Here is a 19,408-nt window from a genome sequence, read left to right as displayed (position 1 = left end):
AGAGTTACACGTTACGAAACTGTACATATGCTGTGGCATTTGTGAATTTGTAAGGGTGCAACCGGATTTATTAAATCCCTCATTTAAAACTTGCTAGTGGTTACTTAGAATTTAGGTACTTTGTGTCAATAATGGATTCATGAATAGCTCACACTCCTTGCTAACCTCTGTTATGCTAGCTTCTGCAACTATATGGGTTTAATCAAGAACTACTTCTTTTTTTTGTTTTTCTGGAAAGCTGAAATATGTTTATGAAACATGTTTTCTGTCTATTGCTTGACCCCTAAATTGTACTGGGTAGTAATATTTGAGCACATGTTAATTTTAAGAAAGATCTAATATTTACTTTGTTAGCATTCAGCAACATATTCGGCAGGTCCTGCGAGTTCACGTTCAACATCCAAGTCGGAAAACTGATTTTTCTGAAAGGTCTAATATATCCGACTTTGATCCTAATAATACAAAACTTCCTAAGAGAGCAAACAAATATGAACGACTCGTGTAAGCCAAAGGCCATTGTTCAAAGTGTTTAAAATCAAATTGTGACATTTTCCCTGCTGACATCTATATGAGACTATCAATACAACTCTCATTTCTGTGCTTGAGTCAGAATGTAGTTAGCCTAGCTTATTTCTGAAAACTCCGATAGATCTGACTTCACGCTAAAAAGTAGGGAAGTGCCGGCAAAGTCGCCTAATCATAAAAGGTATTTCAAGGCTGAAATGTAAAAGATATATATATATATCTATATATGAACAAAGAACTTTATATTTAACGTTCAAACGTCCAACTCTGCAGTAAAACAATCTTCACTCAACATATTACACTTTTGTTCAAATTACACTCCTGTATAGAAGCCATTAGCGGTGTTTTTTAGCAAACAATTTGCTTGCTAGGTGGTATGACGTTCTTTGACGAAATGTAACTGACGTTTGTGTCTTTCTTTCTGTTTTGTCTTGTTGGTGTTTATTGATTCAGACAGCTGGAATCTCCAGTAGTGTCATGAAAGCTCACAAGTTGCCAACATGGGAATCTTTCCCATCATTACCTTCCCTCACGCACATCGTAAAAAAGTCAAAAGCCGTTAGCTAGCTTAATATTTTAATTTAGCTCCATCTTTTTTATGATCTGTTACCGGAGTAGATACCAATTTAAAAAAAAAATGGGTATAGAAAACGTTAGCTTTTCAGGCAACTGATGAAAGAACCTTTTGAGATGGAAGTGGAATAGAGGCCTGCCAGGAGACGTGGGCAGGACTTTGGCTTTCGATAGCAAAATGCAAAAACCCAAGATCTCAGATTATTCTGGCTCTGCAGGAATTCAGGTTGAAGCGTACTCCCTCATTTCACGCAGACAAGTAACTCACGCTTTAATAACAAATCAAGAAAACAAGAGGCAAAAGAAAATGTAGGCTGAAGCTTTCCCCTCTGTCGAGTCATTTTTAAAATCTCTCCTGTTCTCGTGTTTTTAGAGAAATGTCACAATTCCTCAAAATTCATCAGCTTTGCGGATAATTTAATTTGCAAACCGTTGTCGTAGCATACCGGATTGTGAATCACGGATGGTAGAAAAATTAGTTTGACACAAAACATTTGAAAAGTGTTGGTTTAACTAATGCACAGCTATGTTACCTGTATCTTCCCTGTGCTCCAGAACAATTGAGTGAATATAGTAGTGATGTGGCCTGCATGTGAGATCTTAAACTGAGTGGGTTTCAGAAGCACAGAGGTACGGGAAAATGTTCTTGTGTAATGACTGGATGAAGGATCAGCACAGGGAACTGAGCCTTCACTGTAAGTAGATTTATTTGTCCGCTAATTTGAAAATGTGTGTGTTTTTATGATGTAAAACTGAAATTATTTGAAAAGTATTGTTTTATGAGGCACAAGTAAACAGTTTCGGTTTTGAATGTTACATAGGAAAAACTGCCCACTGGCACTGATGTTTTTACCAACATCACAAGGGTTATGTGTTTATACCACTGTAACGGTTTGTACATCAAATACAACTTTCCCATTGTTTATTCTTGTAACATCAATGTAGGGAACAAATGGTTTGGATGGACTGGACCAAGTGTAGACTTTTGAAATGGACACAAACAGCACTACCAGTAACCAGAAACTGGTCTGGTCTGGACTGGACTGGAGCCCAAATCGGTGACTCTTCTGAGGAAGCGGAGAGGTGGGCAGAAAATCCAGATCTAAGTAGTCCAAATATCCAATAAAAGATGTTTATACAAATGGAAAGTTGTCTTCTGTTGTTTCGGTGACTTTCATTTTTCTTTTCCTGTCACAATGTGTTGCAGTTATTACAAGTACGATGATGAATAAACACTTGAAGATGTCTCTTTGACTTTAAATTTGTCTTTCTGTATCTGAGCCAGCCTCCATTCGACTAGCTTCCGGAACTTAAGGCAACCTTTGACCCAACATTTATTTCATCGGTCATTAAACGCGTTCCTTGGATCAGCTTTCCACATTTTGAGACAAATCGCCTTCACCACAGCTGTTGATATAAGTCAATGAATACCTTTTTGTAAATTTTACTTTGTGAGCGCAGATAAAAAAAAGACGAATGAAAATTTACACGCTCGGGTACTTGGGTCATCGTAACTTGGTTTCGTCCGTATCCATAAAACTCACCAACGCGTTCTACTAAAAGAACCGTTTCAGCTTTTGAATGAGGTTGAAGGTTTGGGGTTTCGCTTCGGCTCTCTCTAAGTTTTTACCTTTTTTCCATTAAAATGGATTCAATCTGGCTGAAATGTTAGAAAGATAGTTATATTTTCGGATTTCAGTTTTTCGCCTTCTTGCCAGGAGTCAGGTGAACAGATCAATGCCACTCGCATGTCTGTTTTTTTAAATGGAACGTATATGAGAAGGGTACTGACCTTCTCGTCCAACTCTAGACAAGAAGAACTTCCTCTTCAAGTTTTTAGAAGACTACGTTACACATAATTAATTGACTAGGACCTGCCTCACTTTGGAACTGAATTATTTAAATGATGTTTAACAATGGTTACACGAAGCCTAGATGTTTGAAGACTGAATATTCAGCGATATTTTGCAAAGTTTTAACCTTGACTTCTAAATACCTTTCCAGCTGCATATCAATAAATCATTTCTTACAGGATATGTTCCCTTTTTTGCTTCAATGTGGATCTCATTCAATACTACTATCAATCTCATTTTTTCTTAAAGCTTAATTAGGCAACATATTAATACAAACATTGAATAAAATGACTGTAAGATGAAAGGGTTGTTAGTGATAGCAACCCCACTGAGAATCAATGATGAGTGATCTTTTTCTTCCTTCTTCAGTTTGTTTAATTTTAAGTATCCGTGTTGGCCTGAGGAGATAGAATTGTCCAGTATTTCATGAGGAAAAACACAAAAGTACTGGAGAATTTTAATGTTTCTCATAACATCTTACCAAAGCACTGCAGTCGAAAATTAGCTGGCTAACACTGACACATTCACAGAATCGTTGATTAATGCGTGTTGCCCTTATAAATAAATCGAAGGAAAAAAATGTAATTCTGTTTAACTGAAATATGTCTTTATTATTCCAGGTCCCTCATCTTGTGACCTCTTGTAGGGTCATGACCCCGCTCTGGGAACCTGCATCATACAGTTTGTAAATCCCAGCTTAATGATTTATTTTAGCTCCAGGCATACATTTTATTATAGCTAGTGCTCATTATTTTTAATTCAGATTATACCAGTTTCCTGTAAAATCTCGGGACCTTGATTCAAAACACGGTAAACTGTATGTTAAGGACGCTTGCGAATTCTTGTATTCTTTTAAAATCACCTAAAAATCACAAATGCAACATATTTGAACTTAATTCTGTGGCCCAGCGGCCTCCTGAACTAACAAAAGACAGATCTGTCTTCTGTCATCAGTCACCAGAATCGAAATCCGTGTTTCTGAACGAAGCCGCGATGATGCCCGGCGACACTGAGGAGACGAAAGAGCTTCAGCCGATTAATCAGACATCCACCTCACGTATTCGCGCATCACGAGACTGGATGTTTCACAGCAGAAAACTGTGTTTAACTGACAGACACACTGGTGCGCTTCAGGTAGCCTGAGGCAAGGACACGACGTATCCACAGTTGTAGTTGGAGAGGAGCCTCCTGTTTATGATTCATAGAACCTGATCATTCAAGGATATCTGCTCACACGGCTCCCGTTAAACTCCGGACAGAGATTCAAATTCATGGGTAGTAGCTGGTTGCTCCGTAAGGAAAACATATTATTGATGAATATTGGTTTGTTCTGAATTACAATTATCCTTTCATTGCGTGGAATTTGCATAACTTAGAGCTGCTGGGGAAGGAAAAGGTTTGTCTCTGTTAATCTGTCCTAAAAAAAAAAAAGCAAAAACTCACTAGAACTGTGTTTTTTCTGCATTGAACAGCAGGTACAATCTGACGGGAATTATTCAAACTGATGAAACACACCAACACTGATTTACTGTTTGTTTTTTCTGCAGAGCTTCCACCTGACATGGACAAACGTGAAGAAGTTTTCACCGATGGCTCCTTGTCCAGCTCGCCAAGTGTTTGTACTTTTACATTTATTTCTGTTTCAATTTTGTACTACGTTTACTTTAAAGGCGCCATATGTAAGATTTCGCTATTGCTACATAGCCAACGTTAGCTTCGACGGCTGTTTACTTGTCGGTCGAGAAAAAAAGTTGAGAGTTCGGCATCAAACTTGGTTCCTTTACTCTTTGAAGAGCTCCCTCCAGCGCTTGAAACCAACGCCAGTGCTGACTCTAACTCTTTTCTTCTACTGAAGTCAGCATGCTAAGCAGCTAGCCCCGGCTAGCCAGCTGGCCTCGTCACTTTCCGACAGCGAGCCACCGTAGCGCCCGGTCCGCTAGCGGAAGGAGCAGCTCTGCTCAGAGGGCGTATTGAGTTGTAGACGCAACAATGGCCGAAGCTCTTGGCTAAGCGAACCGCCACCGCCACCACCACCACCCGCTCCCAGCGAGAAAACCTACATATAGCACCTTTAAGTTTGCAGCGCGGCAGCATGAACAGCTGATATTTACAGTTGCCTGTGAATCTAAATTTTGGTAGATCAACATCAGGTTTTGCTCCAGTGAATCTTGACAACAACAACAACAACAACACGTCTTAAATCTGATGTTTCTGCACTCTTGCTCTGATTATCGACCAGTCAACAACACAGCATGTGGATGTAAATACATAACGACACTGCCGCTCTGTGTTCCTAATGGAGAACTACACTTTTGAACAACAGCAGATTCTCCACGGGCTCATGTTTTGTTCTTCTTCTGTCTCCCCTTTATTCGCCTCTCGTCCCCAGGTGAACGGAACGGGTTCAGGCCGGTGCTCGGCCCTTGCGCTGACCGGGACTCGGTCGGCAGACGCACAGCCCATGGATGTTATTAAGGTTCTTCTCAGAGTTTACCAACCAGTCGAATCTGAGGCTCCGTATAACTCCAGGCTTCGCCTGACAATCATCGCATTTTGACGTTTTCTTCAGAATCGAAGTAATGTAGTGACAGTTGTCTGCACATCCATGCCGACATTACAAACAAGAGCTGCTAACAGCTAGTTCGGCACATTTTTAATGGTGGCAACTGTGCGAACATGTAAATAAATACAGGCTAAAAAAAATAATGGAGCCCACTGCTAACCGGCTGAATCCACGGCGTCATGTAGCCTTGAACATCTGACCTGTAACCGTAGTGTGATCGTTCAACACTTTACTTTTAAAATAGGTTATTTACATCTACGTATAGGTACTACTTACTTTGCAGATTGAAATTTTGAAAACCTATAACACAGGGCGTCGTTGCACAGTAAATTAAACCGCCCCACATTATATAAAATGGGTCAAATTTCAATTAAAAATGTGATTAATTAAAAATACTGCTCACGTGTGAATGGGTTCAGTAATAATAATCCAATGATGTAGAACAGATACCAGTTATCCAGGATCACCAATGTTGGGCTCAGTGAAGCCAGGTGAACCGAAAGGCAGAGGGAGAAGTAATCAGATACTTTACTCAGGCTTAAGTATCAATACCGCACTACACAAGTAAAAGTGCTGTGAGTAGAAGCAAGTAAGTACTATCAGAAGAATACTAGTATTAAGGGACAGAGTGGCCCCAGTGCTACATTTTTATGTACATTTTATTGGTGGTTTATTACTGATGCATAACTGTGTAAGATCAATTTTAATGTTGGAGCTGGTGGAGTTAATCACTTTACAAACAGAGCTTCTGCAGAATTCACGAGGTTAAATTTAAGACCGTTTCAGTACCACGTAGAATGAAATTTAACACCTGTTTGATGATGATGACACGCCCAGGTGAAGTACAAGTACCCCCAGAGTTACACTAAACTACAGTACCTAGTTACATTCCAGGACCAGCGGGGGGCGATGCCGAGCTGAGTTCAAATAAATGACAGGACGAGCGATAAGACAAGTTAAACTTTATTCAGTTCACAGAAAACTCTGCACAAGACATAATAAATCTTACTATATTCATCTTATTATTTAAAAAGCTCATAGAAAAGTGTTTGCTTAAATAAATTTCTAAGCATCTTAAATAACAAATAAATATTAAGGATGTTGTGTAACACTTTATTTTATGGGGCCGTAATTTCCTACTGATTCTCTAATAACTTTGTAGGAAGTTTCCAGGATAGAACCAGAAGTAATTATATGGAAAATAAAGAGGGTGTTCAAATGGTGCAGTTCAAATTAATTGCTAGTTTAAAAGTCAGTGCACGACAGGGCAAGCATACAAATCAAGTAAAGTTTAAGACAAATTAAGTTTCAAATAATAAAGTAAGTGAGGATTAAAGTAAGTGTTTCTTTCAGGGAAATTCCTACAAACAAATTTCATATTTCTTTCCAGGAAACTTTCCATGAAAGGATAAGGAAATTACAGATCCGTAAAGTAAAGCTTTACCTTTTATTTCATGGGTCCATAATTTTTGAATGAACATTTTCTTTCCTATAATTACTATGAAATTACAGACCCATTAAAAAAAAAAAAAAAAAAAAAAAAAAAAAGGTTACCAAAATACAGTGTTACCGGATGTTTGGACAAGACTTGAAGGAACAATTTGACATATTGGGGCGCCCTGATTGGGCTTTCCACCTGCAAATGGTGCTCCCTGTTAATTGGAGCTAGGTTAGCAGTTTCCCCCTGCTTCATGTCTCTGTGCCGGACACAGAGAGAGGAAGCCGATACTGATCGTCTCACCTGACGCTGGGTAAGATGGAAAACAGGATCATTTCGGAGTGTTCCTTTAAAGCGTGAACAGGTTCAGAGGTGAAGGCGAGGACAGACTAAGAGATCGTCTCTGTATCGGAGCGAAAAACATTTTATCAAATTGATGTTTTTAAGCGTCGTTTCAAAGATGAGTTGGATGATATTCTGTGTTTTTCTTGGAGTCAACAAATCCTGTGAACCAACAATTAACATACTAATTGTTAGTATCATAAGTACATCGTCCTGCTGCCAGAAATACTCACTAGATCACCAAGTGTGGATGAATCCATAGCTGTACATAGTCCCCACTAAATGCTTGATTTCCTCCTGTTTGAGTTATGTTACCTTTTAAATTAATCAGCAACTAGTTTGATAGTTGATTGTTTCAAGAATTTTTTCAATTTTACAAACAAAAAAAACAACCTTTTTATATATATATATAGATAGATATATAGATAAATAATGTGACAAATGCTTGTTATAATTGCCCAAGGTGATCGAAATCTTGTTTTGTCAAAAACGCTGAGATCGGTTTAAGTTTATATTTGACAAAGAAAAGCATGAAATCCTCACATTGGGAAAGGCTGCAACCACAAAATGAATCTTACGATTCCCTCATCAATTCAATCGATTATGAAAAATTGACTGATCGCTGCTGCTCTATCATTGTGAACCCAATTTGTGTAGGATTTGGACTGTTATTCAGACAAAAGACGTGAGTACGTCACTTTGGGCACTGGGAAATTATGAAGGGCAATTTTCTGATCATTAATAAACAAAGGATTAATCAATTAACTGAGAAAATAGGCAGATTTAGTGATAATGAAAGTAACTAACTAAACTAAACTAAAAATCCAAGCTGTTACATCTTCAGTAGGAACCAATGTGCTTGGGGCTGAGAGCAACAGACAGAGAAATCAGAAGTACTGAAAGAGGAACCAACATGTGGTTGGTTTTGGTCTTTTTATGGTTTTGTTGACATTAAGGAAAATACGGAACACCACCAAACTTGTCCTTTAAACAGCTTCCTGAAACGAGACAGAGATGAAGAGCAATAGAAAGTGCGGACATGTGCCTAAGCAGAGAAGTGAAACTGAACTTTCATTTCCTAATTATTGTGATATGTATGGACCTCAACTAGAGTCTCGCCAGAGATTAGTCTGCGACAGACATCTCTTATGAATAGGGCCTACACGGGATGAACACGTTTAGCAGACCCTCATTGTATGTATCAAGTAGCTCGTTTCCACTACAGGAACTGAACTCCTAAGAACCCGTAAAGTCTAGTTTCTAGGTTCTGCCTTATTTCCCTCTGCGTTTTAGAAATCAGAGTGGCATTTTTACGTGCTGCGTGGCAGACAGCGAATGAAAAGGTGGCACTAACTTTTGCAGTGTTTGCTCACACTGAACAAGAGCTGCAACTAACCCTTATTTTCATTACTCATGAATCTACTAGTTATTGTCGGGATTAATTGCTTTGTCTGTAAAATGTCAGGAAATGTAGTCAGATGACTTGTTTTATTATAGTCCATTGAAATTTGAGAACCTGGAACCGGAGAACGACTAAAACGACTCATCGTTGCAGCTCCACAATTAATCGCTACTTAATGGAAAGAACAGCTCACTTCTGGGCACATTACAAGATTCTGAAAATACCTAACCCACCCCCAAAAACAGAACCTGTGACAATGGCCACACCCTAACTTATGTGTCATTAAGTTCCTGTAGTGGAAAACACCTAAATGTGAAGACAGTGGGTGTCTCAGCTGAGGTAGGTGAGGACGACATACTGGGTGTCTCAGCTGAGGTAGGTGAGGATGACAGACTGGATGGGCAGCCTGCAGACCGGACACAGCTTGTTCCTCTTCTTCAGCTTCCTGGCGCAGATGTAGCAGGACATCAGGTGTCCGGTTCGTCCGTGGACTATGCAGCCGTTCTTCGGCCGGGACTGACAGATGAGACAGGGGTCCAGGCATGAGTCCGGCAGCCGCCACTCCACCGACGTGCTACGCTCCAACTCAGGGACCACCGAAGCAAGAGGAGGGGGAGGTGGAGGTGAAGCGGTGGGGGAAGACGTGAGAAGCTCCTGGGAGTCGATGGAGGAGTAGGTGGACGAGTAGGAGGAGGAGGAGGGCTGGGAGGAAGAGAGGAGATCCTGGGAGTTGGGAGCAGTGGAGTCTGACAGGCACTGCGACAGGAGAGGAGGAGTTTTTGCTCTTTTCCCATCCGGAACATCAACTCCTTCGTTCTCCTCGACATCAGAACCTTCAGGTGACACAATCAATCATCCATCAATAGCTGGTGGTTAGTATCGACAAAACACGGTGAAACAAAATTGACTTTAAGACTTTAATCCCACATAGAATGCAATTTAATACCGTTTTCCCTGTTATACCTGTCAAAGAATGGTGGAAAACAAACCATAAGGCCTATTACTATGTAATAAATACATGATTTTATAGGCATTTTTAATCACATTTTTGTCAAAACTTCCCAGCTATACATAATACCTAGTAATATAATGAATACATAGACTCATGTATGGATTACTGAACAGGCCTACAGGGCACAGACCCAGGGACTGAGCGGGGGGTCAGGGCCCCCAAAATGAAATGCAAAACGACCTGCAGATACCCTGTTCCCAGCTGTCCCAACATTTATCTAGCAATTTGCAAAAAAGAGCAACAGCTAAAAGGTAGCAGAGAGTTTTTAACAGTTGGAATTAAAATATTTGTTAAACCCTGCTGAAACACAGGGGTTTACTTTATCGCCCTATTTTAGATCCATATGATTTTATAATTCCCTGGTCTTTGTTTAGTGTAACTGAAAACAGAACAAATTCGTCCGTCTCAGATAATATGTCTAAGATCCACTCTTTCCTTATTTTACTAGGACTCACTAGATGGACAGTTTTCACTGCATTGTTTACGCCCCACTGGATGGAGCAGTGACCCCCCTAGAAAACTATTAATGCACCCATTTGATTTCCTTTCTGGGAGATTCTGACTCAAAAAACTCAGGCCACAACTAAAAAGTACCTGGAGCTTCTTTGGCTGCTGATTGGTTGTTTGGCTTTGTGGGCAGAGCTTTCGGACTGGAGGGGGTGGAGTTCGTTACATTGACGGACACCTCAGGTAGCCAGTCCTGCCGCAGAGTCCAGCAGCGGAGACAGTTTCTGGGGAGAGGGGGGTTCAACTCATCACACTTCGCACACCGCCAGTAGTCCTGAGAGAGAAATCACACACTGTTGGAATGAAATAGCACTTGTTTGTTTGTTTGTTTGTTTGTTTTACGTGTGTTTGTGTGTAGACTCACAGCTTCAGTGATCTCTGTGTCTTCATCAAAGGAGTCGTCATCATCTGCCTCAAAGATTGTCACCTCATACACCTGGACACAGACAGACAGACTTTTCACAGGTCTTGAAAATGCCATTTTTGACATTCCATGACTTTTCTTAACCGTACAAACCCTGGATTTACCAAAGTCATAATTTTTATTCCGGTACCATACATGTTGGGCTGGGAAATCTTGAAAAACATCTCACAGAAATATGACTAAAATTCTCAATTCTAAATAAATGATAATTTGAATATGAGCAAAGTCTGTCACAGCAGTAACAGATAAGGCTGATATCATTTCTGTATTTTTTTTTATTTATTATTATCAACAGACCCAATGAAAAGACCAAAGCCAACAATGTGTTATTTCTGTCTGGCTTCCCCATTCCAGTCTGTGGCTCTCAGCTCTAAACCTATTGGTTCCTACTGAGAACATTAATCATTAAAAAAAAAAAAAAAACAGCTTACAAATATATATTCTTATTTCAAAAGGGCTCACTAATTTCCTAAAAAGCTGGTCATTGTAATCCTCTAGTGAGTATTTGGGGCAGCAGGACGATGTGTGTTTGTGTGTGTGTTCATGGTAACGAAGGAACCTGTCACCCAGTGCGACAGTCTGGCTCAACGATTTGTTTTTAATAGTTTGTGGACAACAACGGAGCTCTGTGGCACAGAGGAATAAGATGAACCAGGCTTTGATAAACACTCATGATACTTGGTAGTGGGAAACATTCATTGGTGGTTTTGGTCTTTTAATGGGATTTTAATATAATTAGAATTAGAATATCACCAGACTTATTCAGAGAGCAAGTGATCGGGGTGTTTACCTGGTCATCGGCAGACAGAGAGGCATCGTCTTCATTGTAATCATCAGAATCAATGGACTCGACCTCAAATTCAACGCTGAAGTTGTCAGCGTCTGAGTCTGAGGCTGGGACCGGGACTTCTGACCTCCCAGACTGAGCACGTACACAGAGTCAGTGTTATAAACCAAAACCAAAGCAACAACTCTAGATTAATAAAAACAAAGCCTGTGGATGGGTATAATACTCACTGTGCTGTGTGAGTCCGATGATTGGCTGCTGTGTCTGTCCCGCCCACTTCCCAATCCACCAATCACACACCAGGACAGGCTGTCGTCAAAGGTCAGGGAGTAGCTGTCAGACCTCCTCCTCCTCTTACTTTCTTCTTCCTCTTCCTCCTCTGACTCTTCCTCATCTTCATCATCCTCTACGCTGTGGGAGGGTCCTGAGTAGATCGGGTGGTTGGAGTTTAAGTCACAATATCACAGTTGTTTATGAGCACCAATGAGGTGGATGCGCCTCAGAAGAGACACTCACCTGGGTCACTGCTCCTGCAGCTCCTCCTCCTCCTCCTCCGTCTCCGCCTCCTCCTCCTTTCTGGTGATGAAGAGCGACTTTCTGAATCTGCCTCCTAAAAAGACACGCACACACACACTTGGATTTGGAACTCAAATTCAGCCTCCCATTTTGAAGTGATTTTTCATAACTCTTGCTAAAAATCTGATTTTTAATTTGCCTCGCTTTTCTCCACCATCATAACCTCGGTAGGAACCTGTGCTACGTGTTCTTAAGTGTTACTTTTAATGCTGAATTTAATAGAAGAAAGTATCGGATTAAGTTTCAATTATTTCAAAAATAAATGTCTTTGCACTCTGACTCCTGCAGTTAGATGCTGTTCGTGATTTTTCTAACATTACTGTGTGCTGTTCCTTTGCATTCTTCTGTTTTTGTTAACGTGATGCCTTCTCTTTTGATTTTTCACAGAACATTTAACCTAAAATCTGTCTCAAAGTGAAACTAAAAGTAGCACGTGTATTATGTGCTCCAGACATAAACAAGCACTAAGCTCCAAAAGTATTTTGAGTGCAGGGGATTGTGACATCAGAATTTCCCAACTGTGTTATAAGACTGTGCGTGTCTCACCTCTGTCCCTCTGTCTTCCTGACCGTTGCTGTGCGGTTCGCTCAAACTTGGTGTCGACTCTAAGAAAGAGGAAGAAAGGTTAGTTTTTTCAGAATCTAAGCAGCGGGCAGGAGGAGAAGGAGTCTAAAAAACAGGAAGTGTAGGGCTGGGCAATTCATTGACATTATGTGAAACGTAGTTCCCGAGTTTTGTTTACCAGCAGCTGAGTATTGTGACGGGTTAACCCCGAAGTTAGCTACAACTCAGCCCTGGAGCAGTAAAGAAGTTGACCTCAATCAGGAGACTGAAGCAGATTGTTTCCAATGCAGTATTTCTATTACATAAGCAAACAGAAATGCAACAGAAATTCAATAACAGAAGCCATTATCATCTCTTCATAGGCCTAATACTCTTTCCCTGTTTTGACAGGTGCCAGAGATATGAAACAAAGCCTATTTTACTTTTATTTTCCTGTTTAAGTAATCAAATATCTGAAACTCTTCTTAACTACTGAAATATACAGCTTATTGTTCAGTAAAAAGAAATAATAAGAGGTCTGCTGTAAGGACAGCAGATCTTGCAGTGTATTTGATAAGATATCTTTTCATTCATCATTAAAGCAGTAAATGTGATAGCTACTCGTGGAAGAGATTTCAGGTGATATTGACCAGCCCTAAGAAGGTGGGGAGGATAATGAGAAAGAAAAGGAACAGAAAAAGAGGAGGAGAGGAGAGAATCACAGTAAAGAAAGGAGAAGTCCTACCTTGGCTCTTTACAGCCACCAGGTTCTTGGTGATCATTGCAAACAGGACTCTGAAACAAACATTTTGCATCACTTTTAGTTACCTCACTGGTAAAGCCTGACACATCAAGGACCATAGCACTAGTTTTTTTTGTTTAACTAACTACAAAATGACATGCTCTACATTAGTGACAGAACCTTCCTGTTTACAAAGAAACTACCAGTTAATGTTGTTGTTGCAGAGCAGAGCCAAACAAACAGTAACAGAGAATCTGAACAACAAAACAATCATCGTCATCATTCTTCAATGCGAGTTTTTTCTCTCTCTCACCGTGGCTCTTTAACAGAGAAGCTGTCGACTCCCAGCACTCGCCCCAGTGCATCCTGGGAACAGTGGACAATGTGCTGCTGCTTCTGGTCGTACAGCTGCTTCTGGATGATGTACTGACCCAGATAGAACATCACCTGTGGGGAGACCGTCATAGATGTATCATGGGCAGAAATGAACGAAGCATTCAAATGTTCAGGTAACAGGATTTTGAGTCTGTCATTTCTATACAGCAGTGGTTCTTAGCCTGGAGGTTGTGACCCCCAGGGGGTTGCAAAGGGATCACAGAAAGGTTGCTAAAATAAGTTCTTATTAAATAAAAGCACACCAACTGCTTGCATAATGGAACCACCTATAGCCTGCTTCAAAAAAAAAAATGCACCGACTCCCGAGACTACTTCCTGATTGCAGAGGTTCAGGTCTCCACAGCACCAGCATTTCACCTTCATATGAGAGTGAATATTAGAGTGCAAATGTGAAAAATTATTTCGGTAAACGCGACACTGAGTTCCTCAGGATGCCGGTTCTGAGCCAGACAATTTAATTTGTGCCTCCTGCACTTCGTTTTTTACTAGTCCAGTTTGTTTTGTATCCAGGTCTGGCATAGAAATCATGTTCATGAGTTGAAAAAACTTCACTTCACTTCACTTAAGCTGGCATGTTTTCATTCTCCCAACACTAAATGAATGTCAATCATACATCATAGGTGACGCCATATGACGAGCAGTGTTTCCAATTTAGACAGTTTCCCCCCAATGATAAAACACTGCCAAACTGTATATATAATAAATATAACTGTTGATGCCCAAAGAAACTTGGAAATGCGATATAAATCCCCCCCCCCATTATTATTCTGGGTGGGATCATTAAAGGGTTTAGATTTTCCCAGAAAAACGAACTCCCTTTAGAATTCTTAAAGCTTTCCAACTGTCCAAATTTCTTGTCACAATGAACTCCTAAAAATATGACAATTGAGCACATTAGCAGATTTTACATTTTAAAGAAGTACCTCATAAAATGTGTACTAAGTCAGAAGAGGTATAGAGTATGCAGCTGATCAGTTTAAACAGATGACATCAGACCACTGACAAACACACAGACATGCTGTACCTCCTTCATGGTGAGAACTTCTTTAGTGGCTCCTGCATGTTGCAGCAAAGAATGGAACTCTACCTTTGGTCTGACCTAAACGCAAACACACACACACACACACGGGAAAATGTCAAGTCACACAGTAAACAGACAGTCAGTTAACAGCCAGTAAGGAAGTCAGGCGCTCTCACCAGTTTGTTGTCATCACTGGTGTCTGTGCTGAGCTCCCCGTCAGCTGACATAGTGAAGATGATTGATCCTGCACACAAATACAGAGACAAGTCTCATTAAAGATTATATGGATTATTGGAAAAGGTCGGTACAGGACGGAAATCACTACATAACATCATAACACATAACAGTAGGGCTGGGGTCCGATGGCATTTTATCAAATCCAAATCCAGTATCAAATCCCTTATCGGATTTCACCGAGTTTAGCTTTTGTCATTTCCAAGTAAATAAAGTTATAAATTGCTACAAGTCAAAGATTCACTTCTGATCTGTGAACAGCTGATCAGAAACCACAATACTACTGTTTTTAGTGGTAGCAAGTACATAAACTAACATCAAGAGTAATTAAACTAGCCTAATTCGTTTTCACAACCTGTAGCTCCAACCTGAAAATGAGCTGAGCAGCAGAAGATACTAAATAGATTGATAGATATCAATTGTTGTGACACACTGAACTAACAGTTGACTCATAAACTGAAAATACTCTGCCCCTGTTACCAAATCAAAACAAAAATGGCTGCATGTCGGCTACCTGGATAGGTCACAACTTGGGAAAGTGGTTAAAAATGTAGATGTTTAGAAGAGTCTTGGGGATTCTGAATGTATGGTAAGATCAGCAGTATGTGTTTTTGAACCAAGCACAAGAACAGCACAAACTTCTACACCTGAACATCACCTGTCAGCTTATTCTCTTGTACCTCTAACTTTAACGCTACATGTGGTAAAGCATTTTCCACTGACAGCACACTGTACAGCTGATATACTACCTGTTGATTACATACAATAATTGATAAACAATCAGAACAGCATCAGTACTTAGTATTTAGATGTGTACTCAGTTAATAATCTGTGTCTTTTACAAATTACATTAGTTTTTTCCTAGACATTTTCCTGGAATCATTCATTTAAACAACAGAATTTTGTAAAACCACAACATGATAATGTTGTCAAGATACAATTACACTTACATTAGACTTTGATTACAAATGCAACAAATGGTCGATCGACAGAAAATTCATCTGCAACTTATTTGATAATTGAATAACCTTTTTTTTCTTCTATTTTTTAAGCATAAATGCCAACATTTGTTCGTTCCAGCTTGTCAAATGTGAGGATTTGAGGCTTTTTCTTTGTGAGCAAACTGAATATTTTTGGGAAATTCTAACAGGCATTTTTCACAACTTTTTGACATTTTAATGACAAAATTATAAATCGACTAATCGAGTAAATAAAAATCAGATTAACTGATAATGAAAATAATTGTTAGTTGCAGGCAGTACTAACTTTGTTAGACAGAAACATTTAATCATCACCCAGTCCTTACTAAGTCTTAACACATGAGTCGTTCTCAAATAAATGGTTATTTATCAGTTGTGAATCGATCTTACAAGTATATAGTCATTTATAATGTAAACAGTATATTCAGTTATTAATTAGAAACGAAAGTCTTACCAGTATATTCAGAGTGAAACTATCAGCAGCAGTTCATCCTGTGCAAGTGACATTAGATAAAGTGCAGTCAGAGTGGAGCAGACCAGAGCAGCAGCCTCTTATAGACCAGCTCAGACATGTCAGGACTAGACCTGCCTAAATGTCCTGGACTAGCCTAACTGGGGCCTATCAGGGCCTTACAGGGCCAGTCAGTGCTGAGTCAGACGCACTGTGTTGTACGTTCATGTTTAAACTGACAGTACCAGCTGATTTAATGACAGAGCTCCATGTAGACATGCCGGGACTAGTCCAGGATGACTCAACCCTTAGATTACCACACTACCCAGGCTAACAATCATCACACTAACCAGTGACAACCAGGGCCGAACATGGCTAAGTAACCAATATGACACTGGCCTGACCTTACCATGTTTCCACAGCAGGCCTGTCTTCGGGCTTTAAGGGGAATGTGGGAATGGATGAAAATTCAGTCTGGCAGAGTTTTCCCATGTAATTTATTTAGGCATCCAAACTCAATTTACTTCCACCCAAACACATTTTTAATACGTTTTCAATTCAAATGGATTTAAACTGTAAGAGACGTTGATTCACGTTCAATCAAAAACACTGTAAAAATTGCTTTTCAATGTATAATATCAGAGAGCATTTCATTCTAATATGGGGAAATTTTTTAGAGATATTCAGAAATAAGGGGGAAAGGAAATATTTTGTTTTGTAATCCAAATCAAACACAGATACACAGCGTGCCCACGTCTTCTCCTCATTTAGCCTGTTGAATCTCAACTATTCAACTGACAGAAAATTAAATCAGCACCAATTCTGATAACAGATCAATGACTGCTGGTCGAGCCAAACAAGAAATTCCATGACTTCTCCCCGGGACCCAGGAAACTGCGACGGCCATTTATAACAATTTTCAGATAGAAATGATTAGTCGGTTAATCGACAAAGTGACTGGCAGAATAATCTACTGTGAAACTCGCAGCCAAAGACATGAACCTGATCAACGAATGTGAAAATACTTGTTTTTAAGGATCTGCACACAACCTGCCCGGGCTTAGCCCATGCCGGTTGGCCCCGTTTGGCCCCGCTTTTGGCCCCGCTTTGGCACTCCAGTGTGAACGTGTCTGGGCAGCGGCTCGTACAACTCCAGAGAAACCGTGAGTTTTTTCCAACAGCTGACACACCGCATGAGTCAGCTGTTGCACGGTTACCATTACGACACAGGCGGTGAAAATATGCCCGGACTTGTCCCGCTCTCCTTCCCGTCTCACGTGTAGTTTGCATTGTCACTGTTCGCACAGCTGACAGACCGACGGAACTAAAAAAAAAAACCCGCTAAACTTAAACCACAGGGGTTAAACATTCCGTTTGCACGCCGGAGAGTCTGCTCTGTCCGTCGCACAAGTCCGCGGAATAGACGTGGAAGCTACGTTTTCTCGTTTTATTCAATCAAATTAAAAGTTACAGCGACGACACGGCAGCCGCGAGTTTGCACGCAAAAGTACGAATCGCTGTCAACGAGCAAACCCAAAATATCTACTAAACAAAAACACAGTGCTCACTTCTAATTTAGCGTTAGATAATCGCAGCATTCATGACACGATCACCCCAAATTAAATGCAAAAGCAGCCGTTTTACAACAGTTAAATCTAGCCGCTGGTTTGCTTACAAAAACTTCAAAGTTGGGAAGAACCCAACGTTTTACTATTTAATATTAAAAGAAAATAAAACTCTATACCAACATCATAAATTGAGCCGTGGTTAAAGCCTGTAACAGCGGCGAATTCGAGTTTTTCAAGCATTAATTACATGTGTTCGACCATTTTGTTCTACAGGAATCTGGCGGACAGACTAGCCAGGCAAATGGCGGCCACGTCGCTGCTTCTCGGTCCGGGTCTGCTCGGCCAGGAAACCCCGAGGCTCCGTGGCCTGCTAGCACGCTGCTAACCGCCTGCCAACTTGCGCTCCCGCTGAGGTCACTGCACTAAACCCTAGCGTAGTTAACTTTTAGCCATTCTTTACGCACCTTTTCAGTTACTCTTGATGAAATAATGTCCCACAGCGGCGTTATCCACCGGTTTATCGGGCCGTTGAACTAGTAACCATGCTGCTACTAGTCGGTCTGTTGACGGTTACGTTGTTTGGTCTTGTTTGTGCAGCGCTCCTGCCGGACGAAAACCGACACTGCATCCAACCTCATCATAGCGTCAACATAACGACGAGTTTCGTTTTTCCTGCTGCTTTAATAACTACAAGCGTAAAAACATCTATAGACTTTGGCTTAAAAAAATTTAATGAGTAATTGATTATAATTACAAGTAAAAGCCCTGCAGTGAAAATATTACCTGAGTAAAACTATGCAAGTATAATCAGGTAACTGTTCTTAAATTCTCAAAAATAAAAGTACTCAATGGAGAGAAACAGCCCCTGTGACTATTTCACCATATATTATATTTTACTTCTGTTGTGGGTTAAGGTGGACCTTTTTTTTTTTTTTTTACTCTCATACGAGGCTGCAACTTATTTTTTTTCATCATGAATTAATCTGCTCATTATTTTCTTAACAGACTGATCAGTTTATGAAACTTCAGGGAAAAAAATGCTGTCAGATATCCATCGTGACACCTTCACAATTCTTGTTTTTAAATTAAATGAATCATATTAATAATAATAATGAAATAGCACCAAATTGTCACAAATGTCCATTCTTCCTTTTAAGAGTTAATTTTTAATTTTTTTTTTTTTAATTTTAATTAGCAGGTTTTTCCAACCAAACTACAATACAGCAGTTGAAGTGTTGTATAATTGTTTTTACCATTACTGTCTGTGCCGTTTGGTTTGATTGGTACAGAAAGACTTTGTAATAGAAGGCGCATTGCGAAACAAAAACAGATGTTGGAGAAAGGACATTTTGGAAAAAAAAAAGCGTGCTAGAGTTAAATAAGTGTGAGCTCCAATAAATTGTTAATGTGAAATGTTTTTAACACCCTGATCTCTTGAGCCCATTTAGTTCTGTATTTCTCCAAAGGTTGA

At 40.0% G+C, this 19,408-nt stretch overlaps 1 protein-coding gene across 4 annotated transcripts; it reads right to left on the bottom strand.

Annotated features, from left to right (window-relative positions):
- Positions 1-7,042: 7,042 nt before the first annotated feature.
- Positions 7,043-18,568, bottom strand: mdm2 (MDM2 proto-oncogene). 4 transcript variants are annotated; one of them, XM_040147795.1, is made up of 13 exons: positions 18,402-18,568; positions 16,373-16,410; positions 14,881-14,948; positions 14,708-14,782; positions 13,601-13,734; positions 13,291-13,340; positions 12,549-12,607; positions 11,943-12,036; positions 11,657-11,850; positions 11,430-11,561; positions 10,580-10,651; positions 10,303-10,489; positions 7,043-9,529 (listed from the first exon to the last, which is right to left on the bottom strand). In XM_040147795.1, exons 3-13 carry the CDS (start codon positions 14,929-14,931, stop codon positions 9,063-9,065), a joined length of 1,515 nt encoding a protein of 504 aa, XP_040003729.1. In that variant the 5' UTR covers positions 14,932-14,948; positions 16,373-16,410; positions 18,402-18,568; the 3' UTR covers positions 7,043-9,062. The 4 variants fall into 4 exon arrangements, with proteins under 4 accessions (XP_040003729.1, XP_040003747.1, XP_040003737.1 ...); XM_040147813.1 differs by lacking the exon at positions 16,373-16,410 and having other exon boundaries at positions 7,043-8,292; positions 9,055-9,529; XM_040147803.1 differs by lacking the exon at positions 18,402-18,568 and adding an exon at positions 18,185-18,347.
- Between the last annotated feature and the right edge of the window lie 840 nt (positions 18,569-19,408).

This window comes from Xiphias gladius, chromosome 2 (genome assembly GCF_016859285.1).
Source record: "Xiphias gladius isolate SHS-SW01 ecotype Sanya breed wild chromosome 2, ASM1685928v1, whole genome shotgun sequence".
Lineage (NCBI taxonomy): Eukaryota > Metazoa > Chordata > Actinopteri > Istiophoriformes > Xiphiidae > Xiphias > Xiphias gladius.
The sequence above is the reverse complement of the archived record's forward strand: the minus strand, read 5'-3'. Positions and strand labels throughout refer to the sequence as shown.

Bases quoted from the DNA above. Each gene is read 5' to 3' on its own strand.
- mdm2 (XM_040147795.1), bottom strand. From the start codon at position 14,931: ATGTCAGCTGACGGGGAGCTCAGCACAGACACCAGTGATGACAACAAA. The intron at 13,735-14,707 runs GTACAGCATGTC...GTCTCCCCACAG, and splicing joins AAGTTCTCACCATGAAGGAG to GTGATGTTCTATCTGGGTCA. The intron at 10,652-11,429 runs GTAAACACCCCG...GTCTGTGTCCAG, and splicing joins CTCTGTCTGCCGATGACCAG to GTGTATGAGGTGACAATCTT.